The sequence below is a fragment of the Lichenostomus cassidix genome, chromosome 1, assembly GCF_008360975.1.
Source record: "Lichenostomus cassidix isolate B80296 chromosome 1, HeHo_3.0, whole genome shotgun sequence".
Lineage (NCBI taxonomy): Eukaryota > Metazoa > Chordata > Aves > Passeriformes > Meliphagidae > Lichenostomus > Lichenostomus cassidix.
Window position 1 is genome coordinate 2,731,839 of NC_139479.1, and position 16,328 is coordinate 2,748,166.

The 16,328-nt window shown below is 43.5% G+C and overlaps 1 protein-coding gene across 4 annotated transcripts in view; it reads right to left on the reverse strand.

Annotated features, from left to right (window-relative positions):
* ERG (ETS transcription factor ERG) overlaps positions 1-16,328 on the reverse strand; it is a 133,792-nt gene that overhangs the window by 88,161 nt on the left and 29,303 nt on the right. For all 4 annotated transcript variants that reach the window (XM_085081512.1, XM_085081263.1, XM_085081347.1 and 1 more), the window contains exon 2: positions 9,287-9,374. In XM_085081512.1, coding sequence (XP_084937638.1) covers positions 9,287-9,325 — 39 coding nt within the window. In that variant the 5' untranslated portion in view covers positions 9,326-9,374. The remainder of the gene's footprint in view (positions 1-9,286; positions 9,375-16,328) is intronic.

Below are 16,328 nucleotides of genomic sequence, written 5' to 3' on the forward strand. Positions count from 1 at the left end.
AAGATTTTCTAAAGCTGTAACTCAGGAGTCGGTGGCTTCCCTTAACTGAATCCTCAGTTGGCCTCCACTTATGTTTTAAACAATTTTTTTTTGCTCATTGTGAGCTCATTTTGAGGGCCTCTTAGTCCAACTGTTGGGCAGGGAAGTTCTGTTGTCTCAGACCTGGACACTGCCAGCTGTGTCACACTGGATGGGTCAGGCTGGGCAGGGACACCTTCCACTGTCCCAGGGTGCTGCAAGCCCCATCCAACCTGGAATATTGAGTATTTCCAAGAATGGGGCAGCCACAGCTTCTCTGGGCAACCTGTTGCAAGATTTCTCCCATATTATTCACAGCCTGGACATGCCAAATTTCTGGGATTTTGGGAAGTCTCTCTATGTGACCAAGCCAGGATGGATAGGAACCTATCCCAGCCCACCCTGGAAGGCTCAGAGCACACCTCAGATTTATGTCCCTCCTTCCCAGTGCTACTTCGAATTTGCAACAGCAGGTTACAGTGTCCCACCAAACATTTACTGCTCTTCAAGGAGGTGATAATGACTGCCAGCAAGTTTATCTTTGATCCAAGGTGATCACAGATGATATGGAATATACAACACACATGCCAAACACTCTTTTACGCCTCAGCAGCAGAAGAAATTGATCCCTTTTGTGTCACAAAAAAAAAACCCCAAAAACAACTGGAAGCAACAGAAATACTGGCCTAGAGAAGTAGGAGATACAGAGAGACTATTTATAAGGGCATGGAGAGACTTTGGAAACAGGGAATGGCTGCAGACTGCCAGAGGGCAGGGAGAGATGGGATCTTGGGAATTAGGAATTGTTCCCTGGCAGGGTGGGGAGGCCCTGGGATGGAATTCCCAGAGAAGCTGTGGCTGCCCCTGGATCCCTGGCAGTGAACAAGGCCAGGTTGGACACTGGGGCTTGGAGCAGCCTGGGACAGTGGAAGGTGTCCCTGCCCATGGCAGGGGGTAGAATGGGATGATCTTCATGTTCCCTCCAACCCAACCCATTCTGAGATTCTTTATCTTGCAGTAAAACTCACCCACATTAGTTGAGTTTAAACATGCTGGTAATGTGGAGGGCAACATTTGGGGTTTACAGGTTATTAGGCAGCAAAAACCTGAATTTCTGTGCAGGACCTGCTAGTCAAGAACTGTAGAGCCTCTTGGGAAGAGAACTCACTGGCCAGGCAGACATGGGATTTTAGGGGCATAACAGTCACCCTTTCTGCTCTTCTAGATAAGGACAAGATACACTTTTTGGATAAATAAACAAAATTGTACCAGGAATACACGTATTGCACAGAATCAGTTTCTCTTTCTAATTAAACATGTGTGGAAAAACACAAATATTGGCTACTGACTTGAGCCAAAGAAGATTTTCCACAACAAGGATTTGAATTTTCTTGGGAAAGAATACTGGGAGTTTGAAAATATCCTATAGAAAAACAGGAGAAAACTTATGGCAAATGATAAAACAGCAAGTTGGTGAAAGGTATCTAATCAAACGCCCATAACTGTTTATGAGGTAATGTCTGTATTAACAATCTAAAGAAGGGCATAGAACAACACATCAGCAAAAGATACTGCACCCTAAAATCAACTTTGGGACACCAACAGGATTGGTGAAATAATCCAAATGGGTTTTGAGGAGATAAGAACGTGGGTAGGAAATAATGAAAAAAAATTTCAGATTTAAGGAGGATGGGGTTTAGAACAAGTTGAAATATGAGATTGTCTGAAAACAGAGGGAGGGAGAGGAGAGATTAATTTTTGATCAGATGAAGTACATCACCAAGTCCAGCAGAATCCTCTATCCCTGCCTGGGCTGCTGGAGCAGCAGAGCTCCTGGGAAATGCTACACTAGGTACTACCAGAAATGTAACAAAGTGGTCATTTGTGACCACATTTGTGACCAAACAACAAGGAGAGCTGACAGCAGGAATGGATTCAGCACTGAGGGACAAAGCTGCCTGACCACCACCCCCCAAAATGGGCTTTGAGCAGAACTAATGTGCAAAGGGTGTGGGTGCTTGGCAACCTCCCCTCTGCTTTCCCTATAAATCTTCTTCCTCAAGAAGGTGAGGAGGAGCAAAGTCAGTGTGAAATGAAGGAGTTTGAATCTGTACAGAGCTGACATACAAAGGTTTGTCACAGAGGAGAGCAGGACGGCTGAATGAGAGGAAACACTTCACAACAATGAGGAATCATCTCAAGAACGGTGAAAGATGACACATTTCTTGGGATATTTGTGTCCCGATGATGGCAAAATACAACTCCATCGTATATTAAACTGTAATCTCTGACTTTCTCAGAGATAATCACACATCTACAGCATTTGCACTGCAGATCTGTGTGAGGACAGTCCTAAGCAGGTGGCTTCTGCAGCCACCTTTCAAGGAAGAAGGACACAGTCCTTTAGAGAGCCCCAAGGCTGCTCCAGAGCCAGACCTTCTTGTACCCCTTCCCTTTAATGTCACAAAAAGTGACAGCCTTGGAGGCACAAAACAGTACTGGACACTTGGGCTGTGGATTTGCTGACCCCACATGCCAGGGTGGCCTAAGGAAGAGAGGACAAATATTTTGGCAGTGGGTTTGAGTGACCTTTACAGGCTGAGATTTGGGAGGCCTCAGTCTCACTTCAGGCTCTAGAGCAGAGCAATAGCAACAGGAAGAATCTTCTTTTCTCAGTGTCCCCAAAGTTTTGGTTTTGTTCCTCTTCCAGTTTCTCTTGTCCATCTTTCCCAACTTCTCCTAGCTTCTCCCCACCCTCAGCTTCCCACCCTGGCTCTGGTTTCCAAGACCATCCATTTTATGATTTCTACCCATCACCAGTGGAAATGTCCAGACTTTCAAATGTCTGGCAGACTGCAGAAATGAGATTTAAACACATCTGACTCCATGTTACAAAGGGCTCACGTAAAGCACATCTATCAGCCAGAGCACTGAAAATGCATTTGGTGCTCTTTAGTTTGCTCTTTCCTGCTTATGAAAAAGATAATTTTTGTTTAAAAATGGCCCCACTTAAGGAATTATCCATGCCATTAGTCCCTATAACAATAGAGATTAAAGTCTCTAGACCATCTCCTATCAAAATAACATACTCTTCTTTGAACATGTCATTAACACTGTTTTCCATCTGGTTGCTGGCAGCAATCTTGGATTTGCTCCGAATTGCTGAAAGTTCATCAATTATAGCACACAGAAGCCATTATCTCTCTTTTCCTTTAGAAAGGAGGTATTTGCTCAGGCACACAGAAGAGGTAGAGTTCAAGAGAAGAGGAAAAAAATAAAAAGAAGGAAGAATTTACTCATTGGAACTCTATGGCAATCATTTGGTTACCATCCAGAATTTTAAGCTGCTGAGAAGTGAATCACAATTTCTGCCTAGGAGGGGATTCTAGAGTTCAAATCCAGTAGTGATTCTGGCATTATTACAGGTAACTGATGTGTGCTGACACAGGAGGAAAATAACACAGCAAACCTGGCTGTGCTGGGGGCTCTGAATGAGCACAAGAGTGGAGGAATGCCACCCACATCCATGGTAAAATCTATTTATAAACTCATCCATGGTAAACTTTCTTTTCTGAGGACACAGAGTAAGCCACGGCAATCATTCAAACAAGATTTAGGGGCTGTGATCCTGCACAATTAGCAAGAAGCACAGTGAAACTCAAACAGTGGTTTTACCCTGTCAGTACTAAAGCAGGGGAAGAGCTTTTAAAGTTTCTCCAGAATAATGAATGAAGTCCACAGTGAGGGGTAAGAAAACGGGATGGAGTTACAACTGTTCAGTTTTGGGAGCTGCTGATACTAAAACCTTTTCCCATCTGTCATGGTGCAGGCAGCAGTTATCCCCAAGCAGCTGCCAGGCACCAGTTTGCAGCCCAGATAATTCTCAGGAGCTTCTTTGATGCCCAAATAATTTTGGGGTTTTATTCTCTTCATGTATCTGTAAACTTGGGTGTAGTTCTGTGCTTATTCTGTGCTTCTTCAGAATGCTGAGAACCTCTGTTCCCAACACATTTAGCCAAAACAAAGCTCTCTGGATGGAGATTTAAGGACATTTTCGTTCCCTAGGGCCACAAATATATAAACAAAGGTGGGAAGGGGGAAGCAGAGCATGGGGTGATCAATACCATCACCTGAAGGTGTGATTGGAGAATCAGGGACCAATATGCTAATAAGACAAAACTTATAAAAGGTGAAGAGCTCTTGACCCAGTGTCCACTTTGGGTGTAGTCCCTCGAGGAGGACTTTGCTTGCCTGAGTGTACCTTGATGGCCTCAAATAAATTTGTCTGGTTTTCATACTCCTAATTTGTCTCGGCTTCTTTTTCAGGCAGCCTGTTTTAGGCATCACATTCACCTCTCTGCTCTGGGGCTAAAGGCACCTTGTCCCAGCAACAGGCCACTCCAGGACTTTGGTGGCATCACCAATTCCTACCTGGGGAAGGATTGGCTCATTAGTCAGCTGCTCTCAGGAGCAGATATTCCAAATTTTCCAGAGCACATTATCACATGGATTGCAGTGGTGACACCCTGGAATTCAGCAGCACTCCATATGGATCACCTCCTCAGCCAGGCTGCACTGGGTCTCAGTTTACTTCACGTGGGACTTTGGGCAAAGCTCTTTGTATCCTTGGCTGGGATTTCCATGTTCTCACTCCCAGCTGAGCTGCCCAAATATTGCTTTGTAAGCAATGAAAGGAGTGCTCTAACAAGGCAAAGAATCCACAAAGACTGAATTTCTGGCTTAGTCAAGACCGTAAAAAGAGATGGGAGTAAAAGCTTGGCTTTATCCTCCTTATCCTGGAGGATAATAATAATTCCAGTGTCCTTCCCTTCTTGTCCCCCTTGCCTGTTCAGGCTGAGACTGTGTTGTGCATACAGAACTGCCAGCATAACAAAGACTTGGATCCTATTTAGAGACTCTACAATTCCAGGAAAAATAACAGATTATATCAGACCCAGAATATGATCCTTAACAAATAAGACCAGTTTAAAAAAAAAAAAATCAGATTTAACCATAACACAACACATTAGGTACATCCAGCAGCATCTCTACACTGCCACAATTTGAAACCAAACCTGTTCTTCGGCCAAAAAAGGAGTTCTGAGATCAGGTTTTGTGATACTTCCAGTGACAATACAGGATACTGGGCATGGAAATGTGCATGTGCCAACACAACTCAGGCAGATAATGCTAAATTCAGGAGTGATTTTCACAAACTGCTATGCACTGAGTCTTTTATTTCTTCTGAGAAAACAGGTTTTCATTCATTGTAGTATCAGGAACAGCTTCCAGATTTGATAACCCAAATTTGACAGATTTAGAGGCAACAACCTCAGTTACATCCACAGAACAAATGAGGTTGTACAGACAAAGACCAGCTGAGCTTGGCCTAAAGTGTTTGATGCCCTTGGAGATTTTTTATCAAAAATTTACTCTTTGATTAAGCTGTCTGGGGTGTAAAATGTTCTCATTCCTCACTTTCTGCAGTGCAAAAGTAGAGTGTGCCATCCACAAGCTGCTGCCATTCACCCATCCCACATCTCCAAATCATCACCAACAAATAGAAAAATCAGATATTCACAGACCAATTCTCCCACCAGCTTTGATTCCATGAAAATCACATCTGTTATCCCAGGATAGCCACCATTCCTGCCAAATACAGTAGCTTTTTTAACTATAAACCATGCCCTGGACTCCTCCTCTCCCAGTCAGGGCAATAGGAACATCAGTAACTCATTTTTTCTGAGAAGTGATTCCACAAAATCCCCTCACAGTGATAGCACAAGCTAACTACAGTCAAACAAGCATTTGACCTTTGCGGAAAGCAGAATTTAACCCCTAAAAAAAGGTTTATTTAAAGGCCAGTATTTACAAAGCAGAAATCCCTAAAAGCAAAACATGCAAATCTCAGGCAGCATTGCAGAGTTTTTCTGTGACTATGGTTGTAAGAACTGGAGCTTAATGAAAACAGAACAACAAAAATATTGCATTCAAGTGTGTGTAAATGACAGTCTTGCCTATACAAAGCCACAGTTTTATTGATGTGAGTAGACTTACTTATTTCAGTCCTCTCACAAGTGCTAAACGTGTGAAACTGCTCAAAGGTCACAGTCAAAATTCCCCATATTTTGCTGAACTGGAACTGAAAATCCGAAAATATCCATCCTTTTTTCTTGTCCACATCAAATGTTTCTTTCCTTTGTGCTTGGACAAAACACAAGCTTATGACTCAGGTGAAAATACACATCAGGGAGCCACAGGTTCACCAGACCAATGTCAGATGCTTCATTCAAGCTGAAAAATGTAAAGCTTAATCTTTAGTATCTCTGGAATGAAGCTGCCCAAACACAACGAGGACACAGACTTTGAGGCTTTCAAAACATTCCCAAAATTGGACAGGATCTGCCTGAGTGCAGAATGGGTAATTCTGGGTAAGAATCCAGCTCTTATCATTTCTCATTCAGGAATGGAGCATGAGAGAATCGAGATTTGTTACATTTTCTCCTGGTAGCAGAAAAGGCTGATTTCAAAATAGCACACACAAAATTCACACGATGCAAATAAAGTCCCCTTTCTGAAAAAAAAAAAAAAGGCATCTCTGAGTATTCATCTTGTCCTAATCATGTGTCATTTGCATTATTTTTCTGCACAAGTTCAGGCAGAAAATTTAAATTTTGAAATCTGCCCTATCTTAATAATTCAGACATTTCCTAGAAGGTGGATTTTCAAAGTTACAGCTCTAAATGTCCATGAATGGGGCTGTTTCTGCTTATTGAAGGACATAATAGAAACAACACCATGAGACAAAATGCAGTTAATAAAACAAAACTGCATCAAGGATGATTGTAATGAACCCAGTTTGTCTCTTCTGCATCACAACAGCAACGAGAGATCACAGAAGCATAAAATAATGGAATTATTTGGATTGGAAGGGACATTAAAGCTCATCCAGTCCCATTCCCTGCCCCAGCCATGGCAGGGACACCTTCCACTGTCCCAGGCTGCTCCAAGCCCCAGTGTCCAACCTGGCCTTGGACACTACCAGGGATCCGGGGGCAGCCACAGCTTCTCTGGCAATTCCATCCCAGGGCCTCCCCACCCTTACAGGGATGGATTTCTTCCCAATATCTTAACCTAAATTTCCTCTGTTACAGTTTGAAGCCAGTCCTGTCACTCCAGTTCCAGATGAATTGTCCCTCTCTGATTCATCATAGCTCCTTCAGGCCTTGGAAGGTGCTGTGAGGTCTCCATTCAACCTTCTCTTCTCCAGGCTGAACATTCCCAACTCTCCCATCCTGTCTCCACAGGGAAGGTGCTCCAGCCCTCTTACCAACCTTGCAGCCTCCTCTGGACTTGTTTCCATGTCCTTCTCATGCTGGGAGCACCAGAACTGTGCTCAGCACAGACAGAAAAGACCAAAGAAGCTTTCCCACATCCCCTGCACTTTATCCTGGCTTATTTTTAAGAATGTAGCTATGTCCACTTTTAAAGCCTAAATGACCCGAGCATCCATGGCAGCTTTCCAAAGAATGTGTTTAGACCACAGCAGGCCCTAATGACATAAACAGAAATCAGAAGGATTTGAAGTGGACTTGGCCAGCTTTCCTATCCCAAGCACAGCATTAAAGTAATTGCCTTCCTCACACCCTTTTTCAATAAAACAGCAACTTTGGGGTGATGTTCTGCTGGGAACAGGCTCCTACAATTCCCTTGAACACCACCATTACAGAGATTTTTATGCAGCTCTCTTGCTGTAATAAGACACTTTCATACCCAGCCTTGCCCTCTCCCACTAACTCCTGTGGTTACAAAAACTTTCTTCGGGCACCAGTTTTGGCAGAAAGCATGAAACTGAGTTATTCTTTATGTTATTTCTGCTGCTGTGGGCATTTAGACAGCATGGAGACGTACTAAATCCCCTTCAATGTTTTGAAGTCTTACTGGTTGTAATCCATGTTGAGGGGAGACTCATTTTAGGGGGGGTTGAGGGTTTGTTTTTCTTCTCTTTCCATAAAAACAACTGAGGACCAGAAGGCTGTGAATGTGCTGGGTTTGGAAAATCTGGAGAGGGGGAAAGAACAAGCTCTCCCACTACTGCAACTCATCCTAGTAGCTAAACATGACCCAAAAACAACACAGAGGGATAGAGAGAGAGATTCTTTCATTCACTGCGTTTTACAGAAAAAGGGAGTTGTTTAAAATAATATTTCATTTTTATTCTATGCTTCAGTTAAAAATAAGTTGTAAAGTGGAGCTTTTTCTAGAGAGAGCTGCTGACTGGTAAACGGCAGCCAACTGAGAAGAAACTCCATGAAAGAAGTTGTAGAAAATGGAACTTCAAAGAAAAACAGACAGAAAGGCAGTCAGAAAGAATGAAAAAGATTTTAAATAGGATCCAGTTCCACCCCAGCCATGGTAGGGACACCTTGCACTGTCCCAGGCTGCTCCAAGCCCCAATGTCCAACCTGGCCTTGGACACTGCCAGGGATCCAGGGGCAGCCACAGCTTCTCTGGGAATTCCATCCCAGGGCCTCCCCACCCTGCCAGGGAACAATTCCTAATTCCCAATATCCAACCTAAATTTCTCCTCTATCAGTTTGACCCCATTACTATTTGTCCTTTCACGCCGGTTCCTGATGAAATTTGTGTGCAATACCCCAAAATTACTTGTTCTCTGCACCACATCACCAGCTACATCTGCCAGGTCTCACGTGGGCCAAGTCTTCAGTGAAGAAGCATAAGAAAACCACAGCAATAATAGTAATAATAATAATAATAATAGTCACAATCCAGTAAAAGCAAACATCTCCTTCTGAAACGTAGCAAACCAGTGCTGGTTTTAAAGCATTTTACACTATGCACTGAATCTATGTAAGGAATGCTTGCTTGGCTTTGAATTTTTGCATTATGCTCATTTTTCTTCTTCAGTTGAATTTAATGTTTGCCATTGGATGTCATGGAGCAGAATCAGAGACATATAAATCCAGTGTTTTTCAAGGAGGTGTATTTTATCAAGCACACCAAATATTAAAGGATGATCAAGGAGGGTTAATTTTAGAAAAAGTTATTTTTAAAATCTCACAGGTGTCAGCAACAAAGACTGCAGGGCTGACTCAGACAACATCGTGTAAATACTGAGGAATAAAAAAGTCCATGTTGGGCAGTAGCACAGTTTATAAACATGCAAGGAAAGCTGTGTATGTGTACATATTCTTTAATTTTATGGCTCTCCAAACATCTGAGGACTCACAATAAACAGGAAACTAACCTTGATGTGAGCTGCTGGATCTGGGACAGTCTGAATCATGTCCTTTAACAGGCCAACGTGTTTACCAGGAGCTCAGATCCCAAGGCAGCTGCATGACCAAAGAAATAGAAGTCAGATCGTTATGCTTTACAAGTTTATTTTCAACAGAAATCTCTTATCTTTTTATAGACCGATAAGCATCTTTCCTTCCCTAGACCTCCTTGAGATTCAGCACAGCTGAAGCTCTAAGACACTTCTGTCTCCATAGAGTCCTGTTGAGGATTTATTTCATGCAGGAGAAAACAGCCAGCCCTGAAATTCTCATGGAAAAAATGGTCTTTATTTGTAGTGGATGATTCCCCCAAAATAAGAACTTGGGACATGCTCTGCCCTGCCCAGCCCCATTATTCACCCGAGATATCAGAGATTTCCACAAGCTACTCTGCCCAATTTAGAAACACCCAGCAGGACTGGGACAGATCTGGAGCTGATATAAAAAAAGGACCATTTCACTGAAGCTGTGCCCATTTACAAGAGCTGCAAATCTGCTCCAGACACTCAATTAACAGCACTTCAGAGCAGGGATGTTCTGGAATCCCTTATCCATGTCCAGTAATGGAGTGCAGAGGGGCTGGGGCAGGTGGGGTGCATTTGTCTGCATGTGCAGGGGGTGGAAAACCATTAAATCCCTTTAAAATAACAACAGTGCTTAATGTAAATAATGTAGAGTCCTACTCAGTAACTTGAACACTAAATTACTGCTAATAAATTGGGATAAATAAATCAGGAAATTAGAAAATTTGGAAAAATTTAGGGACATGAACATAATTTAAAATAATCTTGCCTTTTTCTCCGTTTTGCCTTAAAGACTGGAAATTCCCATTTTTCACACAAGAGGTTTCCTTCTGCCCACGACCTGAAACTCAACTTTTAAAGCAGCAAGGAGCTATCCCAGAAACAATATTTTTCCTCTGCATCAGCTTTTTTTTATTTCATTATCTGCTCTCACATTTACACTAATTTGGTAATCAAATTGCATTTTTCCCTATTGATTTAGGAGAAATATTGCCTGGCTAACAATGAGCTGCAGCTTGCCCCATAAGCAGTGATGTAAGGGAATCATCTATGATCTGTGCAAGTTGAATTTGCATAAATTGCACTAAACAGTGCAATTAAAGGTATCACATTTAGATCTTAGTACACTTCCTCCTTACTACTTAAAACACCAACGTTTTCCCCTTCAAATCCATGCAAACAAAGTAGTTCATTTGAAGGCCTATTAAAGCAATCCCTAAACAAGCCAAATTCCCATTTTATCCACTTTTCCCCAGCTATCTGGGGATGATCAAATGGGATACTGACATCATGGTTGTAAAGGACGATTTTTCTTTCCACAGAACTTCAAAAGCAAGAGATGCTTTTTCAGTAAAAGCAGAATTTCACCAGCAGTGTTGTTCAGATTGAAGTCAGACAGAAACACCAACAGCACTGATGTGCTTTTAGTTCCCTCCCTCCCTTCCCCAGTAAATCCATGCCTGCCACATCCTCACTGGATTTATGGGGTTCATATTTTAAGCTTTCGAAACATCACACACAGGATCTGGAAACTGCTGAGTTCCACATAAACTGGACACAGAAAAATATTTTGAACCCAGTGTTAGATCATGTTCTCAGTGTTTTCATACTCCCACTGCCACAACTGCACCTCGCCCCCAGTTAAAGAAGCCCACCCAGGAAAGGGCATTTGTGCCACATCCAGAGTTACTTTGGTCTCTCTAAAGCCTTTGCTCAATTTCCAACAACACCTAGACTTAGACAGTACATGCTGAGCTCAGAGGTGGGAGCTCCATCCCAAAAATGCCCTGTGTCACTCAAAACAGACCTTTCTCTCAGAGCTCACACTCGAAGCTCTCAGGGTTAAAGAGAAGAAGTTGTTTGAACTATTCCAGGCCACTCATTTCACATCTTTTTCCCAAAAAAAGATGGATCCTTCATGGAAGAGAAGACCACGGAGAACATTTGCAAACCAGTTGCCAACTCTGCACTGCAAGGAATGGGAATCAACCACAAGCAAATGTTGTCCAATATGAGTTGGAAAGATGCAAATGCAACTGTTCTGGACATTTGACTTTTCCCCTGTACTGCTGTGAACTTAAAAGGGGGGAATTCTGCTTTAAACTCAACCTTTGTATTCTTCTTTCTCACCTGGATACTCAATTCTTGTTACTCTAAAGTGAGACAAGTCCTCATCTGCAAAACACACAATTTTTATCTTTTCACCTCTGGCAATCATGGCTAAAAAAAAGCTGCGACAGTTTTCCTTGCTTTTTTCCAAACAGCAATACAATTTTAATTATTTCAACTCCACCTTTACGGGCTGGAATTGGAAGCTTCCAGACATCTGGAACTAACTTGCTGAACCAGATGGTATCTATTGCCAGACCCTCCTCCACCCCCCACCCCAAATTTCATGCTGGCCATGTTTGTGCCTGATGGTCTGTGACAGGGTCTGCTTGTGGCTCAAGGCTTTGTCCTGCATCTCCTCAATTAGCAGGGAACAGCCAAAAATCACACTAAAGCCTGGTTTAGGGAGACATCTCTTTTCAGGAAACTGAAACAAGGCAATTACAACACAAACTGGAAGTTGAACACTTGCTAAAGTGCCTTCCTGATTTAGGAAGGATATCCTGGATAGGGCATGGAGCAGCCTGCGACAGTGGAAGGTGTCTCTGCCCATGGTAGGAGGATGGAATGAGATCATCTTCAGGATCCCTTCCAACCCAAACCATTCTGTGATTCTATCATTCTATGAAACAATAACTTGGTAGCCCCAGAACAGGTTTTCTTACACTTCCTGGCATCCTGAGTCAAGACTAGCACTTACTAATCCAGTTTTCTCAGTACAGATTTTGGGATTGGTTTCCATCCCCTGCTGCATCCAAAGTGTCACACAGGAACAGTGGCACTAGTGAGAACCAACAATATTTGAGACAGGAGATGTAAATTCCCCTCTGATGCTCAGGACAGATTAAAACATCAAGATAGAAACAAATTATTGTACAAAACCAGCCAGAGCTGAGTGTGCCAGTGCCAAGTCTCACAGGGGGAGACAGATAAGCTCTGGAGCCTGTTGTCTTTCTGTGAAAGCATTTGGGCAGTTGTGTAAATACATCAAAGGGCTGGGGAATCATGTATAGATCTGGAGCTCACCAGATGTGATTTCACTGTTCTTTCTTTCCTATAGTTGTGTGAAAAGGGTCAAACTTTTTAATGGACACATATATTGCCAAATTACTGAGAGGCTGAATGTCCCTCTTTATATGGGGGCTGGATGCAAACCTCTCTCGTGCATTTTCTCACCTTGCAGACAGGAATTCAGGTGCATTTTCAGTAACATGGAATGCCAAAAACCCCAGCAGGTTCCTGCTGATGTGTTCTAACCCCACACTGAAGTGCTGCAATGGTTGATGACTGGGCAGTGAGCAAAGCTGACAGAAAAGGGCTGCAGGCCAAGCTCCTGACACCCACGTGGAGCAGAGCAGGGCTGCAGCAAACACAGAAACACAGCCTGTGCTGCTCTTTTGCCAGCAATGAACGTGGCCCAAGTCACAAATCACAAATAACAGAATCCCTGAGGCTGGAAAAGCCCTCCCAGCCCATGGAGTCCCAGCTGTGCCCAATGGCCACCTTGTCCCCAGCCCAGAGCACTGAGTGCCACAGCCAGGCCTTCCTGGGACACCTGCAGGGATGGGGACTGCAAACCTCCCTGGGCAGCTCCTGCCAAGGCCTGAGCACCCTTTCCATGCAGAAATTCCTGCTGCTGGCCAAGCTGAGCCTCCCCTGGCACAGCCTGAGGCTGTTCCCTCTCCTGCTGTCCCTGTTCCCTGGAGCACAGCCTGACCCTGCTCTGGCTGCCCCTCCTGGCAGCAGTTGTAGAGGCTTCCCTCAGCCTCTTTTTCCAGGCTAAAAGTACTTATCTGCACAGGGAATAATATTCAAAATACAGCCCCATTTGTAGCCAATAGAGGATAATGAAGGGCTGTTTAATCAACAGCAAACGAGGTGCCAGAATTGCTGGGCCAGATTCCTGGTGCACTGCAAGCAAGGACAATATTAAACGGTGACACAGCTCTGCCTGCAGGACTGTGGCTCTCTCCAAGAAATCTCGTGTCCCTGCTGCCTGAGATGTGAATGTCACACAGGAGGACAGCTCTGAATGGCACTGACAGAACAATCAAACTCAAAAGGCTTGAGAAAGCTCCCTTTCCTGTGCCAGGCACCCAGCACTGGGACTGCACACACACGATGAATAACCACAGTGGCATCACACCAAATCTCCACCAGCAGGACTTGGGATGTTTACCATTACTCACAGGAGGTGAATCCACGAGCAGCTATGCAGAATATCCCAAGTCAGTGCCAGCAGGACTTTCAGACCCCCTCACTTTGTCATGCAACTGGACTGGTCACATATTTTAAAAGAACTGATGCTTTTCAGCTGTTGGAAAACTTTTGAGATGTCCCTTGCTGGATTGTTTGCACAGGAAATCTCTTTTTCTGTGCCTAGATCCCACCAGCACTGGTAAAACTGTGTAAAAGAGAGAAAGGCTGGGATATTCAAAAGGCAGAGCACTATAAAACTGCTCTCAGTGTTGTGCAGAAACAGCATAAGCTCCTGTTGTTCCAGGCTGGAGCTTTACTTCTTTGGTACATAAATATGCTATGTGCGATTTTCAGCCTTTCTGGACACCTAAAATAATTCCAGTTATGCTGGGAACCCTTGTCTAGCAAATTTAAGCCAAATTTAGGCTTGCTGCACTTTAGATGAAGCCTACAGATCCAAGGATCCACTAAGAGAAAAGCAGTATGCAGTTAATCCCCTGTGCTGCTTTATTGAAATTATTACATCATTACTAACTTATTTAAATTAAGTCCTTTAACAGGACTGTGAAGATAAGAGATGAAATCCTCATCCACTGATATAAACTGTTTGCACCAGCCCACAAATTCACCCACCTTGCCTCAGCTGATGTGGGCAAATCTCAGGAGCAGAAGATCCTTACAAGTTGGCAATATGGGAACTGCTAAGCAAACAAAAACCCCAGTAGGATCCAGTGAAGAAAGGCTGTAGAAATGTTTATCATTCAGCATTTGTAAAGCAGATAAGTGTGAAACACCACAACTCTTCCACTGACAGGAAGCTATGACACAGCAGAGCTGCACGACATGAGCTTGAAAGTTTTTATGTTTAACTTGTGGTTGGGTATAACCACTTCAATTTTAGGGGATTTTTTTTTCTTTCTTCACTGTAGCCTCTCTGTGTTTTAACAGGCTCAACAATAAAACCCTGAGGAAAGATCCTGCACACTCAAAAAAGGCTACTGCCAAGGCTGTTCACCTGCAGTCAGTGGTTATTTGCTGTTAGGGTTGAGATTTCATGATTGCAGGTGGATACCATGAATAAAACATCAGCAAAGGGAAAATCTCCTTTTTCTTTCTTTTCTGAAAACACTTTTTTAGAATTTTTTTCAGGAAATAAGGGAAACTTCCACACCTCAGCCTCCTCCTGAAAAGCCTCCCAAGGATTTGATTTGATGACCACTCTGACAAGTTCTCCCCATCACATAAGGATAACAGTATTTGTGTCACTCAGATAAGAGCACTGGCCTCACTAGCAGCAAATCCTCTTCCTGATGGGGTTCCCTTCCAGCAGCAGCAGCTGGAATGCAGTGAGTCCTGGTGCCCCTGGAGACCCCAGGAAAAGGCAGGAGGGAGCAGTCCCAGCTCAGGGCTTCAGGAAAAACCTGCCCCTGCAGAAACAGCTGTGGGTTCAAGCTGTCCATGACAGCACAGCTGGAATATCACCATCAGCAAGTCAATAACTGAAGGACAAGCCACTGTCACCACCTGTTTGGGAAGCACAGATGGCCAGGATTGGCTCTGGACTAACAGCAGTACTCTGTGTCCCTGAAGGCTGTGGGGACAACACGATGCAACATGTCTCTGCCATCTGGCTGTGTCTGGCCCTTCTAGAGTTCATTGACACTGAACATGGATTTTCTTCTGAGCACATTTTTCTTGGAAGGGTCAGCTCTACAGAAATTCCCCTTTGAAGGCAGAGCTGATGGAGAAGGCAAATTTCTGTGCTACCACCCAAAAGTGTCTGTGCAGCTACTGCTTATCTCACGTTCCAGCCCATGATCTCAGGGGAGGATATGGCCCTAAATTAGCTCATTTACAGTAGGAACTTTAAACTACAGCCAAAAATATTTGGTTTTATTAGTACTCCCTATATAGTACGCCTCTGACCAATAACTTGTTTTATTTATTTTTCTGGCGAATTACCATGCTCTTATTCAAAGCCATAATGAGGATTATATATCAATGTGGAATGCAGAGCAGCCATTCCTGAAACTCCCAACTGCAGTTAAAAGAGTTTGGAATTCCCCAAACACTATCTCTTCAGCCCAGGCCACTTACAAATGTGGTTAACATGAATGAAGTAATATCTTCGGAAAGGAAGGAGACTTTTGAGTCACGTCTGACACATTTAACTGCACCAACCACTTTCCATAGCTCAAGATTTTGACTGTGTGTCTTAATACCAGGCAGGGGTGTTTGATAATGATTACTCCCTGATGCTTATCCTGTTGCAGAATACTTGGACACACACAGGATACCAAAGGGGAAAGTTAAGGCAGGAATTCAAGACTTTGTGCCCTCCAAGTGCACAAAGTCTGAAATTTCCTGGTAACCACAGGGATTACCAGGAAAATTCTGAGATCCAGGCAAATTTGCTGCCTTTCTACCCCATGCTAGGGCTGCCCTGGCAGATTGCTGTTTAATTATTCAAACTCAGCTCAAGTCCCAGTTTAGCTGGAGGTGTGCACTAGTCAGCCCTGAAGGGAACAGAGTAACCACCACATAATTCCTGACTCAGGTTATAATTATGGATCTTAGTTCTCTACAGAAATACGACTTTCCAAAGAAAAACGCTGCATTGTAGAAAAGGAGGGTGACATCAGGAGAGATACATAGTGACAAAGAGTAGTTACTCATTTGC